This window comes from Diabrotica undecimpunctata, chromosome 1 (assembly GCF_040954645.1).
Source record: "Diabrotica undecimpunctata isolate CICGRU chromosome 1, icDiaUnde3, whole genome shotgun sequence".
NCBI classification, from domain to species: Eukaryota; Metazoa; Arthropoda; class Insecta; order Coleoptera; family Chrysomelidae; genus Diabrotica; species Diabrotica undecimpunctata.
In genome coordinates, this window is record NC_092803.1 from 140159303 (window position 1) to 140176137 (window position 16835).

General features: G+C 33.2%; 1 protein-coding gene across 1 annotated transcript in view; it reads right to left on the reverse strand.

Moving 5' to 3' along the window:
- LOC140432291 (uncharacterized) overlaps nt 1-16835 on the reverse strand; it is a 217198-nt gene that overhangs the window by 172381 nt on the left and 27982 nt on the right. Inside the window, exon 2 of the mRNA XM_072520113.1 lies at nt 16345-16599. Coding sequence (XP_072376214.1) covers nt 16345-16599 — 255 coding nt within the window. The remainder of the gene's footprint in view (nt 1-16344; nt 16600-16835) is intronic.

Genomic DNA, 16835 nt, shown 5'->3' on the forward strand with positions numbered 1-16835 from the left:
CAATAGAACGTTTAAAAAAGAAAGAAAGGGAGAGATCCATTATGGTGTGGCAAGAGGAATAGGACGCAGAGGAATAGAAGGGTGGCGCAGTGCACGAATAGTTCCTAATTTGAAAAGATGGATGAACTACGGGGTCCGGAGTACAGATTTGGAAAGGCAGACAATGACCAATGCTTGTACTATGAAATATCGGACACTATCCCACACACTCTATTGGTATGCGACAGATGGATAGCCGAGAGGAGCCTGCTTGAGAAAGAGCTAGGAAATAGGCTGCAATCAGTCACGGAACTGGTGGAGGAGATGCTTACGTCATCAGATCGGTGGAGAGCAGTTCAGAGATATGTGAAAAAAGAGTAAGACGAAGAAAGGCAAACCGAAAGGAGGCAAGGTGCCCTAATAAGGCAGAATGACAAGGGACGAAATTGAACATGAACAGGGAGGAACAGAGTGAGAGAACCATTCAGTGGTAGTGAGAAAGTGTGAGAATGCGTTAGAATTGTGCGTGAATAAGAGATCGGTTGAGTGCCGACGTTGCGTCCCAATTAGGGCGGTTCGGCCGGTAAATAATGGTTTAGAAAGGTGTTTTTTTTTAGCAAGTACGTTTCTGACATTCATGCGATGATGTCCGAACAACCCCTGTATGCGGTCTCGGATCATCGTGGCCATCATCGTGGCCACCATCGTGAAGGAATCCTACATAACCGAGGCTGGAAGGCGGTTCTGCCCATCTTCTAGGACCGATTTATGTTTCGAACATTTTGACCATAATCAGTTTCATAAAAGACGAAAAAAAAAAAGATAATCTAGTTAAAGTGTTTAGAGGTAAACATGACCGTATTACTGATGATTACTGCAAGCAAGGTGCCTTAAACTTGGTAATAATAGCACCATCGCCATGTATCTACAAAATGTCCCTGTCCTAGATCAATTTATCAAAAATAATACAAAAAAAAGTGAAATTAAAAACTATTTGAAGAGTGGCCGAGCTAAGTGATCTAAGTACCAAAATTAACAATTGCCAGAAATAAAAAAAAACTTTATTAACCAAAAAAATAAAACAAATATTTAATTGTTTATGGAAATTCCGCTTCATTAACAAGTACCTAAATAACGTATAACAAATTTTCGGTGTTAATATACTAAACAAACTTAGTAATACTCAATAAATGAAGAAAAAATGGAAATGATCTAAGTCCACAGGAATAATATTTGACTAAATATCTAAAATAGAGGTGAAAAATGCTCTATTTTCGTGGTTAATTTATTCTAGCATGGCACGAAGGTGCTTGTGAATTGTAATTTAAAATTCGGCTAGCTAATTTGGTTCTTCCATCGTAAGTATAACTTTGATGAATCCTTAAATTCGTCAAAAATCATTGTTGAAGATAATGTGGTGGCAAAGGGTTTGACTTTTCTTGGGTTGTTTTGATCCTAACAATCTTTGTTCATAGATTGGGATTTTAAAATAGCTTCTAACTATTACTGTTGTCTTACCAAAGAAATTTCATGAGGTTCTGAAACTGTTTCTTGTGTCAGGTATAAGAACTTTCATTGTTTTAAAATTTGAGTCCTCTAACAATAGGTGGAAGAGCATCCAGTTACAGTGACGCAGCAAGTTTGAAAAAATTGCAAGTACTCCAGTCGCCAGAGACGAAAATGCTACTGAATCTCTAAAAATCATACGAACAAGCTGAATTTTGCCAAGCATATTAATTTTGGAAACCCAAAAAAGTTAATCACTTTTACCCCCGGGCTTCCTCCTAAAACCCCCTCTCGCAGGGGGGTAAAAACGCAAAAAATCGATTTATTAAAAATCTGTACACCGTAGAAAAAAACGTTTCAAATAAAAAATGTAGCTGAGATCATTTTAAACAAAAATGTTTATAAGCATTTTTTGTGTAAAATGAACCGTTCTCTTAAAGTCGAATATCGAATTTTTACCGTCCAGTTGATACAAATTTTATTGAACATTGATTTCGCGCGCGTAACTGACATGCAAAATCGACGGTTGCTTTAGGCGTTGTTTCTAAGAGAACGGTTCACTCTACACAAAAAATACTTATAAACATTTTTATATAAAATTATATCAGCTTCATTTTTTATATGAAACATTTTTTTCTACGGTGTATAGATTCCTGATGATTTTTAGGGGTCAACTCTCTGACGACTGGACTAAAGAAGCATTTGCAATTTGGAAAAAAAGCGTGCGGAATTGCTTTGCGTGAAAATCGCATCGAAGCAATTAACCCAGTCATCATTTACAATCCAAATGAAGATACCGATGACAATGATTATGAGTATGTATCTAATTCTTGATTACAATGTAAGGTAATATGATTTCACTTTTTGATTAGAAATAATTTTAAGTGTTATTGTTATTATTTTATCAGAAATAGTTATAGTAATACTACTACAATTTAAAAACAATAAAATTTGTAGTTTTTCTCTATTTTGCACTAATAATATTGTATATTTCACCAAATGAATATAAAATACATTATCAGTTAAAACCGTATTTTTTGGTTTTCTTCGACTGTGCTTCAAATGTTAGAATAGATTTTGACCTCAACGGACCGTTGAAGTCAAAACTTCTAATACAAAGCAGTCCAAATTTGTGAAATATAAGCATAACCTTTTTTGAAAAATGTTATAAAAAGTTTTTTTTCCTAAAAGCATCATTTTGTATAAGCGCTTAATAAACCATTTGAAGTGCTTTCGAATAACAATGACTTGGCAGTTGAAAAATACACTTGCAGGTAATTCTTATAAGATAATAAATAAGGTAGACGAAGACAAATCGACAAAGAGAGAATATACCTGAACTACAAAAACCGGCTGGAGCGTGAGCTTCACTTCGATTCTTACCGGAACTATTTCGGAATCGGTTAATTGCAGTTGACCAGTTTAGGCGTCGTTTAATTTTCATGACTTAGTCGATTTGTTCCACACATCAGATTGAAATTGAAACTATGAATCGAAATAAACTTGTACACAACATGCTGGTGTTGCATTGTTTGACAGTATACAGGATGGCCAATTTATGCTACAAAACCCATTAAAATTAAGTTTAAAAAAATTGTTTATATATGTTGCAAATAATATTACGACTACGTATTTTAATTATTATTGTTTTGAAATCTGTTATAAATTTAAATAAACTTACTGATTTTATGAAATTCGATAGAATTGGCAAAACAAATAACAAATAAATTTAATCAGCTTTATATTTAATATCTTAATGATTTTAATTACAAACTCCAAATTGAAAATTAGATGTTCAAATTATATCTCAGAGTTCTTATGTGCGTTCAGAAATACCTTTGCTTTTTTTAGTGTTTAATAAGCAAAACATGAGAAGGAAATAAAAAAGCAAAAGTATTCAATACACTTAAATATAATGATAAAATACCTTAAAAAAAATTATTTACACTTAAGTATAAACCATTCAATCATAAACATCGATCAATTCCTATCCTGACAACTGAAGCTATGCAGTCTAAATTAAATTCGCTCTACTAAATAGAAACTACTTAACAGAAGTTATGAGAAATAACTTCTGTTAACTAATATAAATTAAATTATTTCCTGTCCCGTTTCAAAAACTTTTTATCTCTACAATACTATTCTCCAGATTTAACATTCTTCTTCTCCTTGTAGTGCCTATCCGTTTCGTATGTTGGCGACCATCATGGCAATCTGTACTTTGCACATTGCTGCTCTGAAAAGATTTGTGGTTGTTGTGTTGAACCAAGTAAGTAGATTTTTCAGCCAGGAAATTCTTCGCCTTTCTGGTCCTCGTTTTCCTTCTACTTTTTCTTGAAGAATTAATTGCAACCCGTATCTTTCGCTGTTCCTCGTGATGTGACCAAAAGGTATTCAATTTTGGCTGTTTTTATTGTGGTTAACAACCAAATTTAATAAAACCGATTAACTTTCCAATTCTAAAATTGATCCGGATATTCTATTGTCAAATTCACTAGCCGAACTCCCTCCTTGGTTCTGCTCAAACGGAATCTAGATCACCTTACAGCATCACTTACATTTATGTGATTTGGACGCAGATGATTTTCACAAACTTCATAACAGCGTCGGTAAATTATTTAAATAATTTAGATGTTAAATTTTAATACAGCTTGTATTGAATAGGTATACGCTAAATAAAATGTATATTAATGAAGAAAAATGATTATCATTCTTCTTCCTACAAGTGTTCCTGTGGTAACATGTTTAGCAATCATGTTGTCTGGCATTCGTATTATGGGTTCAGGCCATCTAAGTCACTGTGTTCAATAACGATGATAATGAACGTTACCACGTCTGGTTCATTAAAGAGTTGGTAGAATTCGAAATTACATATTTTGCACCAATGTCCTTGGTCGTTTATAGCTCCAAATATATTGAGGTTGGTAAATTTAACACAACTAACTCTTGAAAAAGTTGAATGTAGAGTAAGAATTCAGGGGTAACTGTCTGAACCTTTTAAAACAAATAACAGGCTGCGCCAGGGAGACCCTCTCTCCTGTATACTGTTCAATCTGGCTCTGTAAAAACTAATACGTATGTCACAAATCACAACCATTGGTTCAATATATAATAAACTTGCCTATGCTGATATCAATATTGTTGGGAGAACGGAAAACGCTGTACGAGAGGCATATGTAGCATTAAAAGAATTTGCTACAAAAATGGATTAAGAATAAACACCAACAAAACGAAGTATATGAAAATAAGCACGCAAGCACAAATCCTACGACCACTTGTTATCGCAAAAGACGTCATCGAAGCAGTTAACACATGGTATTTTGGGCTCAATCTCCTTTTTAAATCCACAATTATATCGAGAAATACAAAAATAAAACTCTACAAAACATTAAGACGCCCAGTCCTAACATATGGTTCAGAAACCTGGACTTTAACAAAAAATAATGAACACATGTTCGGATATTTCGAAAGAAAAGTACTAAGGCAAAATCTATGGAGGAGTGAATGACAATGAAGTGTGGAAAAGACGATAGAACTTCGAACTTAATAGAATATACCAGGAACATGATATTGTAAAACATATTAAGATAGGACGTCTGAGGTGGATAGGATATGTAATGCGGATGGAACAAAATGACCCCGCTATAAAAACGCTCCTTGATAGACCCATTGGTCAGAGAAGAAGGGAAAGACCCAGAACAAGGATCCTTGATAACATCGATGAAGACGTGAGAAATATGGGAATACAGCTTGGCGGAGGAAGGCGATGGATAAGGACGACTTGAGAGACATTCTTGAGGAGGCTAGGACGCAGGGTTGTGAAGCGAGAATGATGATGATATAGGTATTGAGGAATATTGTACGCTCGGCAGTGTTTCGTATATAATAATTTTAGTTCTTTGGATGTTTTTTGAGAAGAATTATTTTTGGGAGTCCATAGTATGTCCTATTTGTAAGGTTTATTCGTCTTTTAATTTCTTCGCTTGTTGTTAATAGTAGCCATTAGCGAGCTAAGGTATGTGAAGGTGTCAATAAGTTTAAAGATATGACTTCCAAACACTGTTTCTCTCGTTTTTCATTTGCTGTAGAATCCTTAGTAACCAACATATACTTGGTTTTGTCTAGGCCGACCTTTTTCGCTGCCGTTTCCAATTCTAGGAAATATTGCTCAATATCTCGCTTGCTACGCCCTATTATGGCAATGTCATCAGCGTATGCTAAGATGTGTATCCATCTATTGTAAATAGTAGTAGTCTCTCGGACGGCGATAATTCGTGTATCTCGGACTGCCTTTTACAATGCAATATTAAATAGGAAGCAAGCCAGGGCATCCCGTTGTCTGAGTCCACCCTTTATCTCAAAAGTTCTAGAATTCCCTCCCTGTATCCTAACACTGGCTTTTAATTTAGACATTGTCATTCGCGTTATTTGAATAAGTTTTATTTTATACCAAACTCACGCATTGATTGGTATAGTACTGATCTGTTGACAGTGTCAAAAATACTAAGTTAATTATTTCAGATTAAAGGCAGCATTTATGTAATGAGTAGTGAAGTATATATACATCACAAAAATTGATCACCCTGTACAACAGCGTTAAACAGGTTTAGGTTTGCCTTGGTTTAGACTAAAACGAGAAATCCGAGACAAATGAAAGTAACTCTTTACGAAAATAGTCAATAAAATCATTCATTTACGGAAGTTTCACTGAAAATTGAATATTTTAATACTCAAAATATTATGTAGTCATTTTTATGCTTATATTATAAAATTTAAAAAATATTTTAATCTTATGCATACCATACCGAAACAATTCACCCTGGGCATCCCCGCTGGGAAGGATTTAGGATCTCATTGACATAAATTATTGTTCAACCAGTAACTTTTAATATTAGGTAATTATATTTTCATGTTGAATGTGCAGTAAATCAACTTAACTTACGATTTTTTACAATTGTGTACAGCTGTGTGTTCGTCTTCTGTTATTATTGCTAAATCATCTGCAAACGCGATGTAAGGTATGTGAAGGTTACTTTTAGTGGTTCCGATTAGTTTCTTTCAGGTAGTTTATTTTCACATTCTTCCAAACTCCGTTTTAGAAGGTATAAAGAAATAAATAATAAAGAAGCATAAATATATGTTAAATAGAAGATCTAACAATAAATTTGAAGTAGATATGTTTTGAATGTAAAGACAAACATATCTAGTAAAATATAAAATCCAGAAAGATGAAAACTAAGAATGAAGGTCATGTCCAACAAATACCGGAAAAAATGAACGAATAAGATTGATGATACACTTTAATTGCATAAGTTTCCTAATTGACAAAAGAAACTGGTTCGAAAAGATAGAATAACTAAATTTTTATTAACCTAGATAATTACAGAAGGAATAAGGAAAAAACCTCGATATATCAGCTGATTTTGACCTTTTAGCGACCCGGATAAAATAAATATTTATAACAAGATAAGATGTTCAAAATTAAGTATTGATCTAAAATAAAATCAAATTTATAATTAAGCTGGAACATGAAAAATTTTTATTGTAGTCCAGTAAAATTTGACTAAGAACAGTTCTGAAAAGATTTGTGGTTGTTGTGTTGAACCACGTACGTAGATTTTTCCTCGTCCTGGTCCACGTTTTCCTTCTACTTTTACTTGTAGAATGAATTGCAGCAGCCCGTATATTTCGCTGTTCCTGATGATGTAACCGAGGTATTCGATTATGGCTGGTTTTATTGTGGTTAACAACTCTTTTTCTTTTTGCATTATCCATAAAATCAGCGACGATAAAGCCACATTTCGAAAGCCTCAATTGTCTTGCAGTTAGCGTCTGTGAGAGTTCACGACTCAACTCCGTGCAAAAGTATAGGAAAGATATAACATCGTAGTAACCTGATTTTTATGGGTAGTGATAAATCACGGCATTTGAATAGCGTAGCCATTTTTTTGGAATGCAGATCTTGCTTTCTCTCTGCTGCATTTTATTTCTAGGGAATGGTCCCAATTTTCATTGACGTTCGTACTAAAGTAGGTGTATGTTTTTACTCTTTCTATTGATTGACCATTCACATTGATTCTTTAGATTTGCTGTTCTTTCTTAGAGATCATCATACATTTTGTTTTCTTAATGTTCAGTGAAAGTCCATATCTCTGACTCACTTGTGGTGTGCAATCTATTCATTAACTCCTGGAGGACTTCATAACTGCCAGTAAGAACAGTTACACACCACAATTAATAAGTTCTAACATATTTTCACCCCTATAAAACCGTAACCAACCCCTTAAAAGTTTTATCATTTTTTTTCTTTTTTGTTGCATTTTTTCGATTTGCTCATTTTTTTTTTCTATTTTTATTAAACAATCAAGTTTTCTTTTTTCTGTCCAAATTTCAGCTTTATAAACAATTGCTCTGTGAATTAAAAAAATATATCTCCGGTTCTATGGGTCGTACAAACGTACGGTTTTTTTAATACCATGTGTTTTTTTATAACCTCTCAGGTGGTGTATTTTTTTTTTGTAAAAGTTAAAAATGGTATTTCATGCTGCATCAATTATTTGTAAGTAAGCAATTAATAATAAATATACTTTTTTTAAATCATGAAACTTTAAAACCTTACGAAGAGAATGAGACCAAAAAAACCTTCTAATTATTGACGAATCACCTGCAGAGCCATTTGAAAATGGCCCTTTTTTTAGCTTTTACTCTATTTTATTCTATTTGATTCTATTTTACTATACTTTATTCTATTTTATTCAAATTTATTTTATTTTAATTTCATCATCATTAACTGGCTCGACATTCCGTTGTGGATCTTGGCCTGCTCACAAAGAAGTCGCCACTCCTGTCGATTCCCGGCAACTTATTTTAATTTACTCCATTTTATTCTCATTATTTTATTTTTTTTATTTTATTTACTCCATTTTATTCTATTTCAATGTATTTTATTTGATTTATCGCTGAACTAAAAATCTACCTAACCTAGCTACCTAATATGTTGTCAGGTCTCCTTTTAAGAAAAGTTAACATTTCAACGTTGTCGTTGGCCGTTCAGCCAACACATTCTCCAAACCGCCTTATTGACATATCTTCCCATCTGATACGTTGAAACTTCATCGTTTTTATTTGGAGCCGCAATACTAAATACTTACAGCCATGTCATGAGAATCTATCAATACTGACATTTATTTTGTTAAGCATAGCTTCTTTTGTTAGTCATAGTATGGCGCCATCTATTAGTTATATTGCGATTTAAAATGACAGAAAAACTGTTTTTAGTTATTTTCGTACATTTTTTTGAAAATTATCTTTTACAAAAACCTTCCCCTGATAATAACAAACATAACAAAAAATAATTATCTAATTTAGTGCAGTCGTCCTAAAGTTATGCCCGTACAAACATGTCGGCTTCATTTTTATTAATATAGATTTTATATTTTTTGTATGTTAGCTTATGCTCGGTAGTTGTTTACCGATGTGAATGAACAAAGGCATAACATTAGCTAAAGATTTATTATTTCTTCTATATTTGCTCCGTGCGTGACCATGGTAGGGGTACTTTGAAACGATGCCAGCGTGCGTAGCGGCGAAATATGACACAATTGGACCTACCTTTTTACGCAAAAATTTTATCAAAAATGTGTGCAAATACATATTGCGTATTTAATTGTGCTAATAATAGCAAAAATAGTAAGTATAGTTTTTATAGGTTCCCAAAGATTACATATAAATTAGAGAAAAGAAAAAGATGGATCCGGTGCTATTAATATGAAAAAGTGAATATCACATAACTTCATTTTTATGCAATTGAAATAGGAAAAATTTAAATAATTTACCTTAAATGATATTTTATAAGGCTTCAAGCTAACTGCAAAGTGCCTGATGACTTTAGCTTTTATATCATAACTTTTACTATTACTGTTTTTAAATATATGTGAAAAACGTGAAATAAACGTGAAAAACTTGATTTGCCAGTACTAGATTTTTCCATTTCTTTTCCGTTTATGGTTGAAAAGAAATATTATGATGAATTTTGAGAAACCCAGTTTTTAATACTACATTTATTTTGTACATAAACTGAAAAAATATAATTAAAAAGTTAATTATTAATAATTGTCAATTTCTCATGTATTTAACAATGTCAAACATATGTCATATGTTTAACCTGAAAATTGGTAGGTCCAAAACTGTCAGATGAAGGCGGTAGGTGTCGCGTCAGTCACGCACGGAGCGAATATGATGTATCAAATTGTAGCGTGCTCATGACAATCATTTGGATATGAATGACAGTGGTAAGTGTTGTATTATTACGCTATTATTAACTATGTTTAATGTTGTATTATTAAGTATTACCTATGCTCCCTTTATGATCTTACTGACTGCATCATGTTGTATTATTAATAAACGTACGTTTTATATTTTTATTAAACGTTTTATTTAAAATATTTTAAAATCTGCCAGTCAAAGGAAAGAAATGTGCCAGTCCAACATCAGCTTTCCATGAATTTTTTCAAAGAACGAAATCTAATTGCACTGGACTAAAATGATTATATGCACTTGTTTATGTATGATTATTGCTTGAATAATCTATTTTGTCAAAGAAAACAAAAAATTTGAAAAATGATGCAAACACCACGTTCACCATGTAAAAAAATTAGAGAGGTACTTATGTAAACGAATATTTTAGCCAAATACTGCAGCGTGTCAAAGGTCAAACGCAGCTGATATGCTTTTGTAATCAATAAAAATATAACGATGGATAAATAATCACATATTTGCATACCCTGGATAATAAGTAGTATTAATTATCGATATTTTAAAATTACATTACGTGTATTTTAGTTTATAGAATATACAGGGGATGTTCTACAAATATTTGTCAGATCATGAAGGAATTTTCACGTAGACTGCACATTATTACACCTGAAAATAATTGGATTAGACTCGATATTTTGTTCACTTCGTCAAATTACACCATTTATTTCCATTTTTTAAAAAACTGACTGCTTTCTTTTGGACCTACGATAAGAACGTAGGATTTTTATATTTACTCGTCATTATATGTATACTATCAAGAGCGTAGGCGCAAAATTTCGGGCCAATGCTTTTTAAATGCATTCATTTTTTTCGAATCCTGAGGAAACTAACAAATATTTTTGAAAAATCGAAACGCAGAATGAAAGATTACATTATTACCGAGGGCCGAAAGTCCCTTAGAATAAAGAAAAAGTTTTTTTGAACGAGATATTTAAAATTAAAAATAACACTAAATTTTCCATTTTTTTTTTTTTCACCTCTGTAACTTATTAAAATAAACATTATAGATGTTTTCAGGGACTTTCGGCCCTCAGTAATAATATATTCTTTCATTCTGCGTTTAAATTTTTCAAAAATATTTATTAGTTTTCTCAGGATTCGAAAAAATGAATGCATTTAAAAAGCATTACCCCGAAATTTTGCGCCTACGCTCTTAACCAAAAATGTGTATAGCGTTGCATAATGGGACAACTTTTGGGTTGGATAGTGAGGCCCCTATATAACAGTACAGTACACTTGTGCTTGTTGTTGCTGAGGTTAGTGCTTAGGTATCTCTTCAAAAATATTAATGCCTTCTAATTTACGCTAATGGCAATATTTATATATAATAAAACGTACAAAACGAAAAAATAAGTTGATTTACACAAAAAAAAAATTAAATACGTTGTATTGACCGTTTTTAATGAAAATATGAGGCCTAAGGATCCTGCTGCACCGCTTAAGATTACCGCTATAAATGTGTAATTTGTGTAAGGCGGTGGTCTCACCCGTTCGTACACGAGGACGTGTACGAACTCATCACTTATAGCCCCCCATACAATTTTAGTCACTAGTTTGGAAGGGGTAAATCTAAATCGACCTCTGAAAAAAAATTGTTATATCAGAGGCTCTAAAACATGTTCTAAGGGCAACACCCAGTACAAAAGTCTCTAAAAAATAAGAAACTGGCTCAACATAGGTACTTAAAGGTTCTGGCGGTATGATCAACTTCATAATAAAAAATAATGATTCGATTGTAAAAGACGACATTGTCACCAAAGTTCTGTATATATTAGGAAAAACATAACGGGCTACAAAAGAATAACACTTTCATTATTTTCATTTTTATTTATTTAATATAAAATAAAATCTTGTTCTGCATTTACTAAAATGTAAATTATTTGTTTTATTTAAGCAAGATAATAAATTGTCTTTTGGCGTTTTTTAAATGTATGGAGAAATTTATTAAAATGTATGCTCAAGTGCGTATTAATGTACCAAAGAGCATGTGAAATCATATTCTTATCTGTGCACTAGCCGAAAAGCAACACCATGACTTGCTGTTGTGGATCGTTAGTTAACAATGAATTAAATGATTCATCACAATTGTTCTGATTTTGTTCACACTCCAAGCAATATTTATAAAGTTTGTATCAAATTGGGAGTGGTTTAATCGATTTCTGTGTAGAGGAAGTGAACGAAAGCTTTCAGAAGCGAAAGAAAGATATGAAAACATAATACCGTATTTACGATCAAATATCCACAGCCACAGAGAAAAATCATAGCTGGAGTAGACTGTAATCTAAGTAAATGGGTAGTTTAGCGTGCCAGTTTGAGACTGTGTGGGGGATGGCAATATGACAAATGTGAATAAGGTACAATCAAATAAATACCCACAATTCAACTGAGACGGTTCCACGTAAGAACTGCATAATTACATACACATGCACAAACAAAGATGCACATACATATATTTATATACACGACAATTGGCTCATTATACTGTGAGATTGTGATACTGTGCGATCACCGTGTTCACCAATCCCGAGTTAACACCATCATGCCTTAATGCATGGTACGGGGAGAAAAGTTGCCTAAGCCATAGTCCAGAGATGGCCAACTCTCGAGGGAGATATACTTAGCAAGTGCATGACGATAGAGCTAGGCAGATCCTGGCAGAGCTCTAACACCAGCAGAAGAACAACAACGTTTTAGGTCGGGAAGATCATGCATCAATGCGATATTTATAATGAGGCAAGTGCAAGAGAAATCATTACAATACAACAAACCGGCATATCTCGTGGACTTTAAGAAGGTATTTGACAGAGTCAAATTAAAGAAAGTTATCCACTTATTGTACGCAAGAGAGATACCTCTAGGAATAATAAAAACGATCGAAAATATCTACCAAAACAACACAATAAAAGTAAAAGTAGAAGAACTAACTGACCTAATTGAAGCTAACAATGGAATAAGACAGGGAGATTCCTCCTCCTCCTCTATCCTTTATCTTTCGTAAGGATGTGTGGACGTTATGGTATTTGACGAACGGTTGCCATCCATTCTTCTCTCTCCTGGGAGCGATGTGCTGCCTCAGACAGAGAGTAACCGGTAGCGCACTTTACTTAGTCTGACCATCGGAGTGGCGAGCTTCCTCGGATTCTTTTACCATCTACCTTGCCTTCAACCACCAACCTCTCCATGCCTTCCATTCGTCTGGTAATGTGCCCAAAGTACCTCAATATATTTTGGTTGATGATTGTGGTAAGCCTAGTATTGATGTCGAGTTCTTTCAATATTGAGACATTTGTACGATGTGCTGTCCAGGGTATGCGTATCATTCTACGATATATCCACATTTCAAAGGCCATTATACGTCGTCGGACTTTTTAATGGTCCAAGTTTCTGACGCATAGGTAGCGATAGGAAAGATAAGCGTCCATACTAGGCGCAGTTTCGTGTTCCTGGTTATGGTTATAGGGAGATTCACTGAGTCCTCTATTGTTTAACCTTATCATGAAAGAAATAAAAAAAGTAAGAATTAAAAAAGGATGTGAGAAAATGTGAGAAAAACAACTTAAAATAATCTGCTATGTAGACGATGAAATAATACTTACTCCCACAAAATGAAGATAATTTACAACGTATGCTGCACCAATTTAATAAAACCACCAGAAAATTTAACATGTTAATTTTCCAAAAAAAAAAAAACACAAAATGCATAGTTATAACAGCAAATTTACTAAGATATAAATTGGAGCTGGAAGGTCCGATAATAGAACAAGTGACGGAGTTACTTGAAAGAAATAAAATGCAGAATTTACAAAACAGTTATCAGACCAATAAGTAATAACATAATTGCGAGGCAGAAACACGACCTGCTACAGAGAGACACAAATAATGTTTTTTGCAGGACGAAAAAGAAACAGCAGAGATGAAAACTTTTTAAACAATTGATGGTAAAACACTATGGGATAGAGCTAGAAGTACAGATATGCGACGTACATGCAAGGTGGAGAACATCAAGTAATGGGTAAGAAATGGACGAAAATGCAATAAACATACATGTGTCTGCATTATCAAGACAACGTCGACCCTGTACCTTTGAAGATAAACTGCGGGAATATCTCTTATAAGCACACACTATAAAGAAATATTAAAATAGAAAATTATGATTTTTATTAAATCCAATTTTTTGATAAAAAGTGATAAAAGTTGTACACCGTTTTTTCCGATTATGTACAAAAATAATTTAATAATGTGAAATTACTCATATATTTTGCACTGTTTTATTACCATGATGCACTCGTCATTACTTATTCATTAACAACATAACATATGCAGGCAACTTGCCCCAGCTGTATTTATCCGGCGTAAAAAGTCAGGTACCAGGTGTTTAATTAACAAGGGGTTCGCATTATTCCATGTTCGGTATTGTAGTGAATAACTACGATAAATATGTATTTCTTTACAAAAATATCGCTCGAGAAATTATTGGAATAACCAAAGGTTTGTTTAGACGCCTGGTATAAGATTAAAATGACACAATTTACTATACGTTATAGAAATGTAAACGTTTCGAGGTATTTAGAATATTTTGAGCTTTTGAGACAAAATTAATCTGACTGTTCTACCGAAATACTCAGAATAACTCGATGAGAAAGCAGAACTATTGCTGAAAAACATTCAACAACCAGGATGGAAAAATAGATTTAAAATTAAGAATATGAAATCAACTTGAAAGCTTTTTAATTTAAGCGCGAGGATATTTACACCGAAAGTGAAGCGGCTATGAAGGTTCTCAGGAACCCTAGAGAAATGTAGAAATGCCGAGAAAAACTCGATAGGCTGGCGAAGCGTAAGTATTACACTAGTATGGGTGCTAGGTTTTCCGATTAGAGGGTACTGTAACCAGTTTTGGACACGGTACCAGTGATGGACACTCAACAAATTAATCCATATTATCAAGGAACCTTTTAAGCAGGGCATTCACGTTAAGTATTTGAAAAAAAAATGCTATCTTCTGCTAAAAACAGGAACAAGTATATGTTGAGGGGATCCAGTATTATTATTAAATGAGTGTCCAATAATGGATAAGAAAATGTCAATTACTGGTGTCAAGAAATAATTTTATTTCGTTATTTTAGAGCTAGTCATTTATGACGGATAGAAAGGAGCATAAGAATTATATCACTGCTCAATAGTCAGGAGCTTTTTCAGCAGCTAAAATGAGTATGCCAGTTACATTACATTGGGCCACAACATGCGCCCTCCAACAGTTCTCACTGCATATGAGGAAGATCGCATTGTTAGGTGGATTATCGACATTGCAAGGACTGGATTTCCTGTAACGAAACAATTGAGTCGACACAGTCACCAATTTAATAAAGGAATTAAGTAGAAAAACTCCTTTAACCGAAGGTATACTTGGTAAAAAGTGGTTTAAGTCGTTTCTGAACAGACATCCCAATATATTTTTGAAGACGTCAAATAAATTTACCGGTTATCGTGGTACAGATATCGATATACGCAATTGGTTTTAAGAACTTTCAAATTATTTAAAATAATGGCTACTGTGAAATTTTATGACATGTAAATAGCATTTTTAATGGTGATTAAACAGTAATTTCATTGTGCCCTAAAACCGGTAAAGTTTTGGCACATGAAGGAGTTAAAAATATTTATAGTGTATCGAAAACGTAAGAAAAAGATAATCTCACTGTTTTACTTACTGTATCAGCGTCCGGAAAAAATGTTACTCCTATGGTAGTATATCCATATAAGAGAGTACCTTCAGATATTGTTAACATAAGACATAAGACGATTTGCAATTTCACCTCATCATAATATTTTCTTTCTGAACTAACGGTGTAACCATTGTAAAAAGCTCATCAAATTTTGCTTCATTCATCCGAAGATGATTCAAGGATGCATCTGGATCCTCTTCTTCCAATTTTCTTAATAGACGGTTTGAAGCTTGTATTCTTAATACCCATGATTGAACCCACTAACGACGATGTCTCCTTAGTTTCTTTTTCGATAATTCTTTTATTAAATGATTACATAATAATCTAACTCCTAAACGCACGACTTTATTCGACGACTTCTTTCGAAGAATATGTGTTGAACAGTTCACTTTCCAGATACTGTGTAAATAGCGTTGTTTTTATTTCTGCTCCATTCAATTAAAGTGATTCAGTTAAACCGTGAAATTTCACCTATATATTATGATAGCAAAACTATGCTACTGATTAAGAGGAAAACCTCTTAATCAACTATAATCATCCTGACGACCAATATTACTGCTACGGTTAATGTCAAAATTGTTTGAAAAAACTTTTTAAAAAAGCCGATACTAGGAAGAAAAACATTTACATCGCTGTAACTATTATATTATTAAAATACTATTATATTAAGTATAAGAAGTATCAAGTACCAACAAAGGAAAACAAAATAATTCGTCATGCGCTTGTTGTCCATGACCCATCAGAACATTTTTCGTTTCAATAGTGTATTTAGATTTGTAAAAGTTTAAAAAAAGAAAATTGAATCAAATTAACTCACCTCTCCATGATCAAGTCGTCCCTCTGGTGTATTTTCTGGTAGAAAATATAACCTCAAGCTCGATAGCACTTGTTCACTGTTTTTGTCAGTCCATAATAACTGTAACTCTCCTATACACAACAAGTCACTGTCCCGCCACATTTTCACAAAAAAGAATTCACTTAATGTCACTATTCTCCACACACCGTTTTTGTTGTATTTGAACGCCTTGTAAAATGTGTACGCGCCATGGTGGCCCACGGGTCCCCCAACGAACTGAAACAAATCGAAGATACTATTAGTAGTGATTTAAGATATTATAAAAATTAAACACTAAACACCAAAGGTTATATAATAAGAACTTTGAATGAGGTTTTTCTTTTCTAATATGCAAATAATGTCAATCTTAAATTCAAGTTTATAAAAATTACTAAAAAGCTAGTACTAAAAAGCCAATTACCAAGAACCAATTACCACATATGGTGCCGAATGTTGGACAATGACAAAGAATG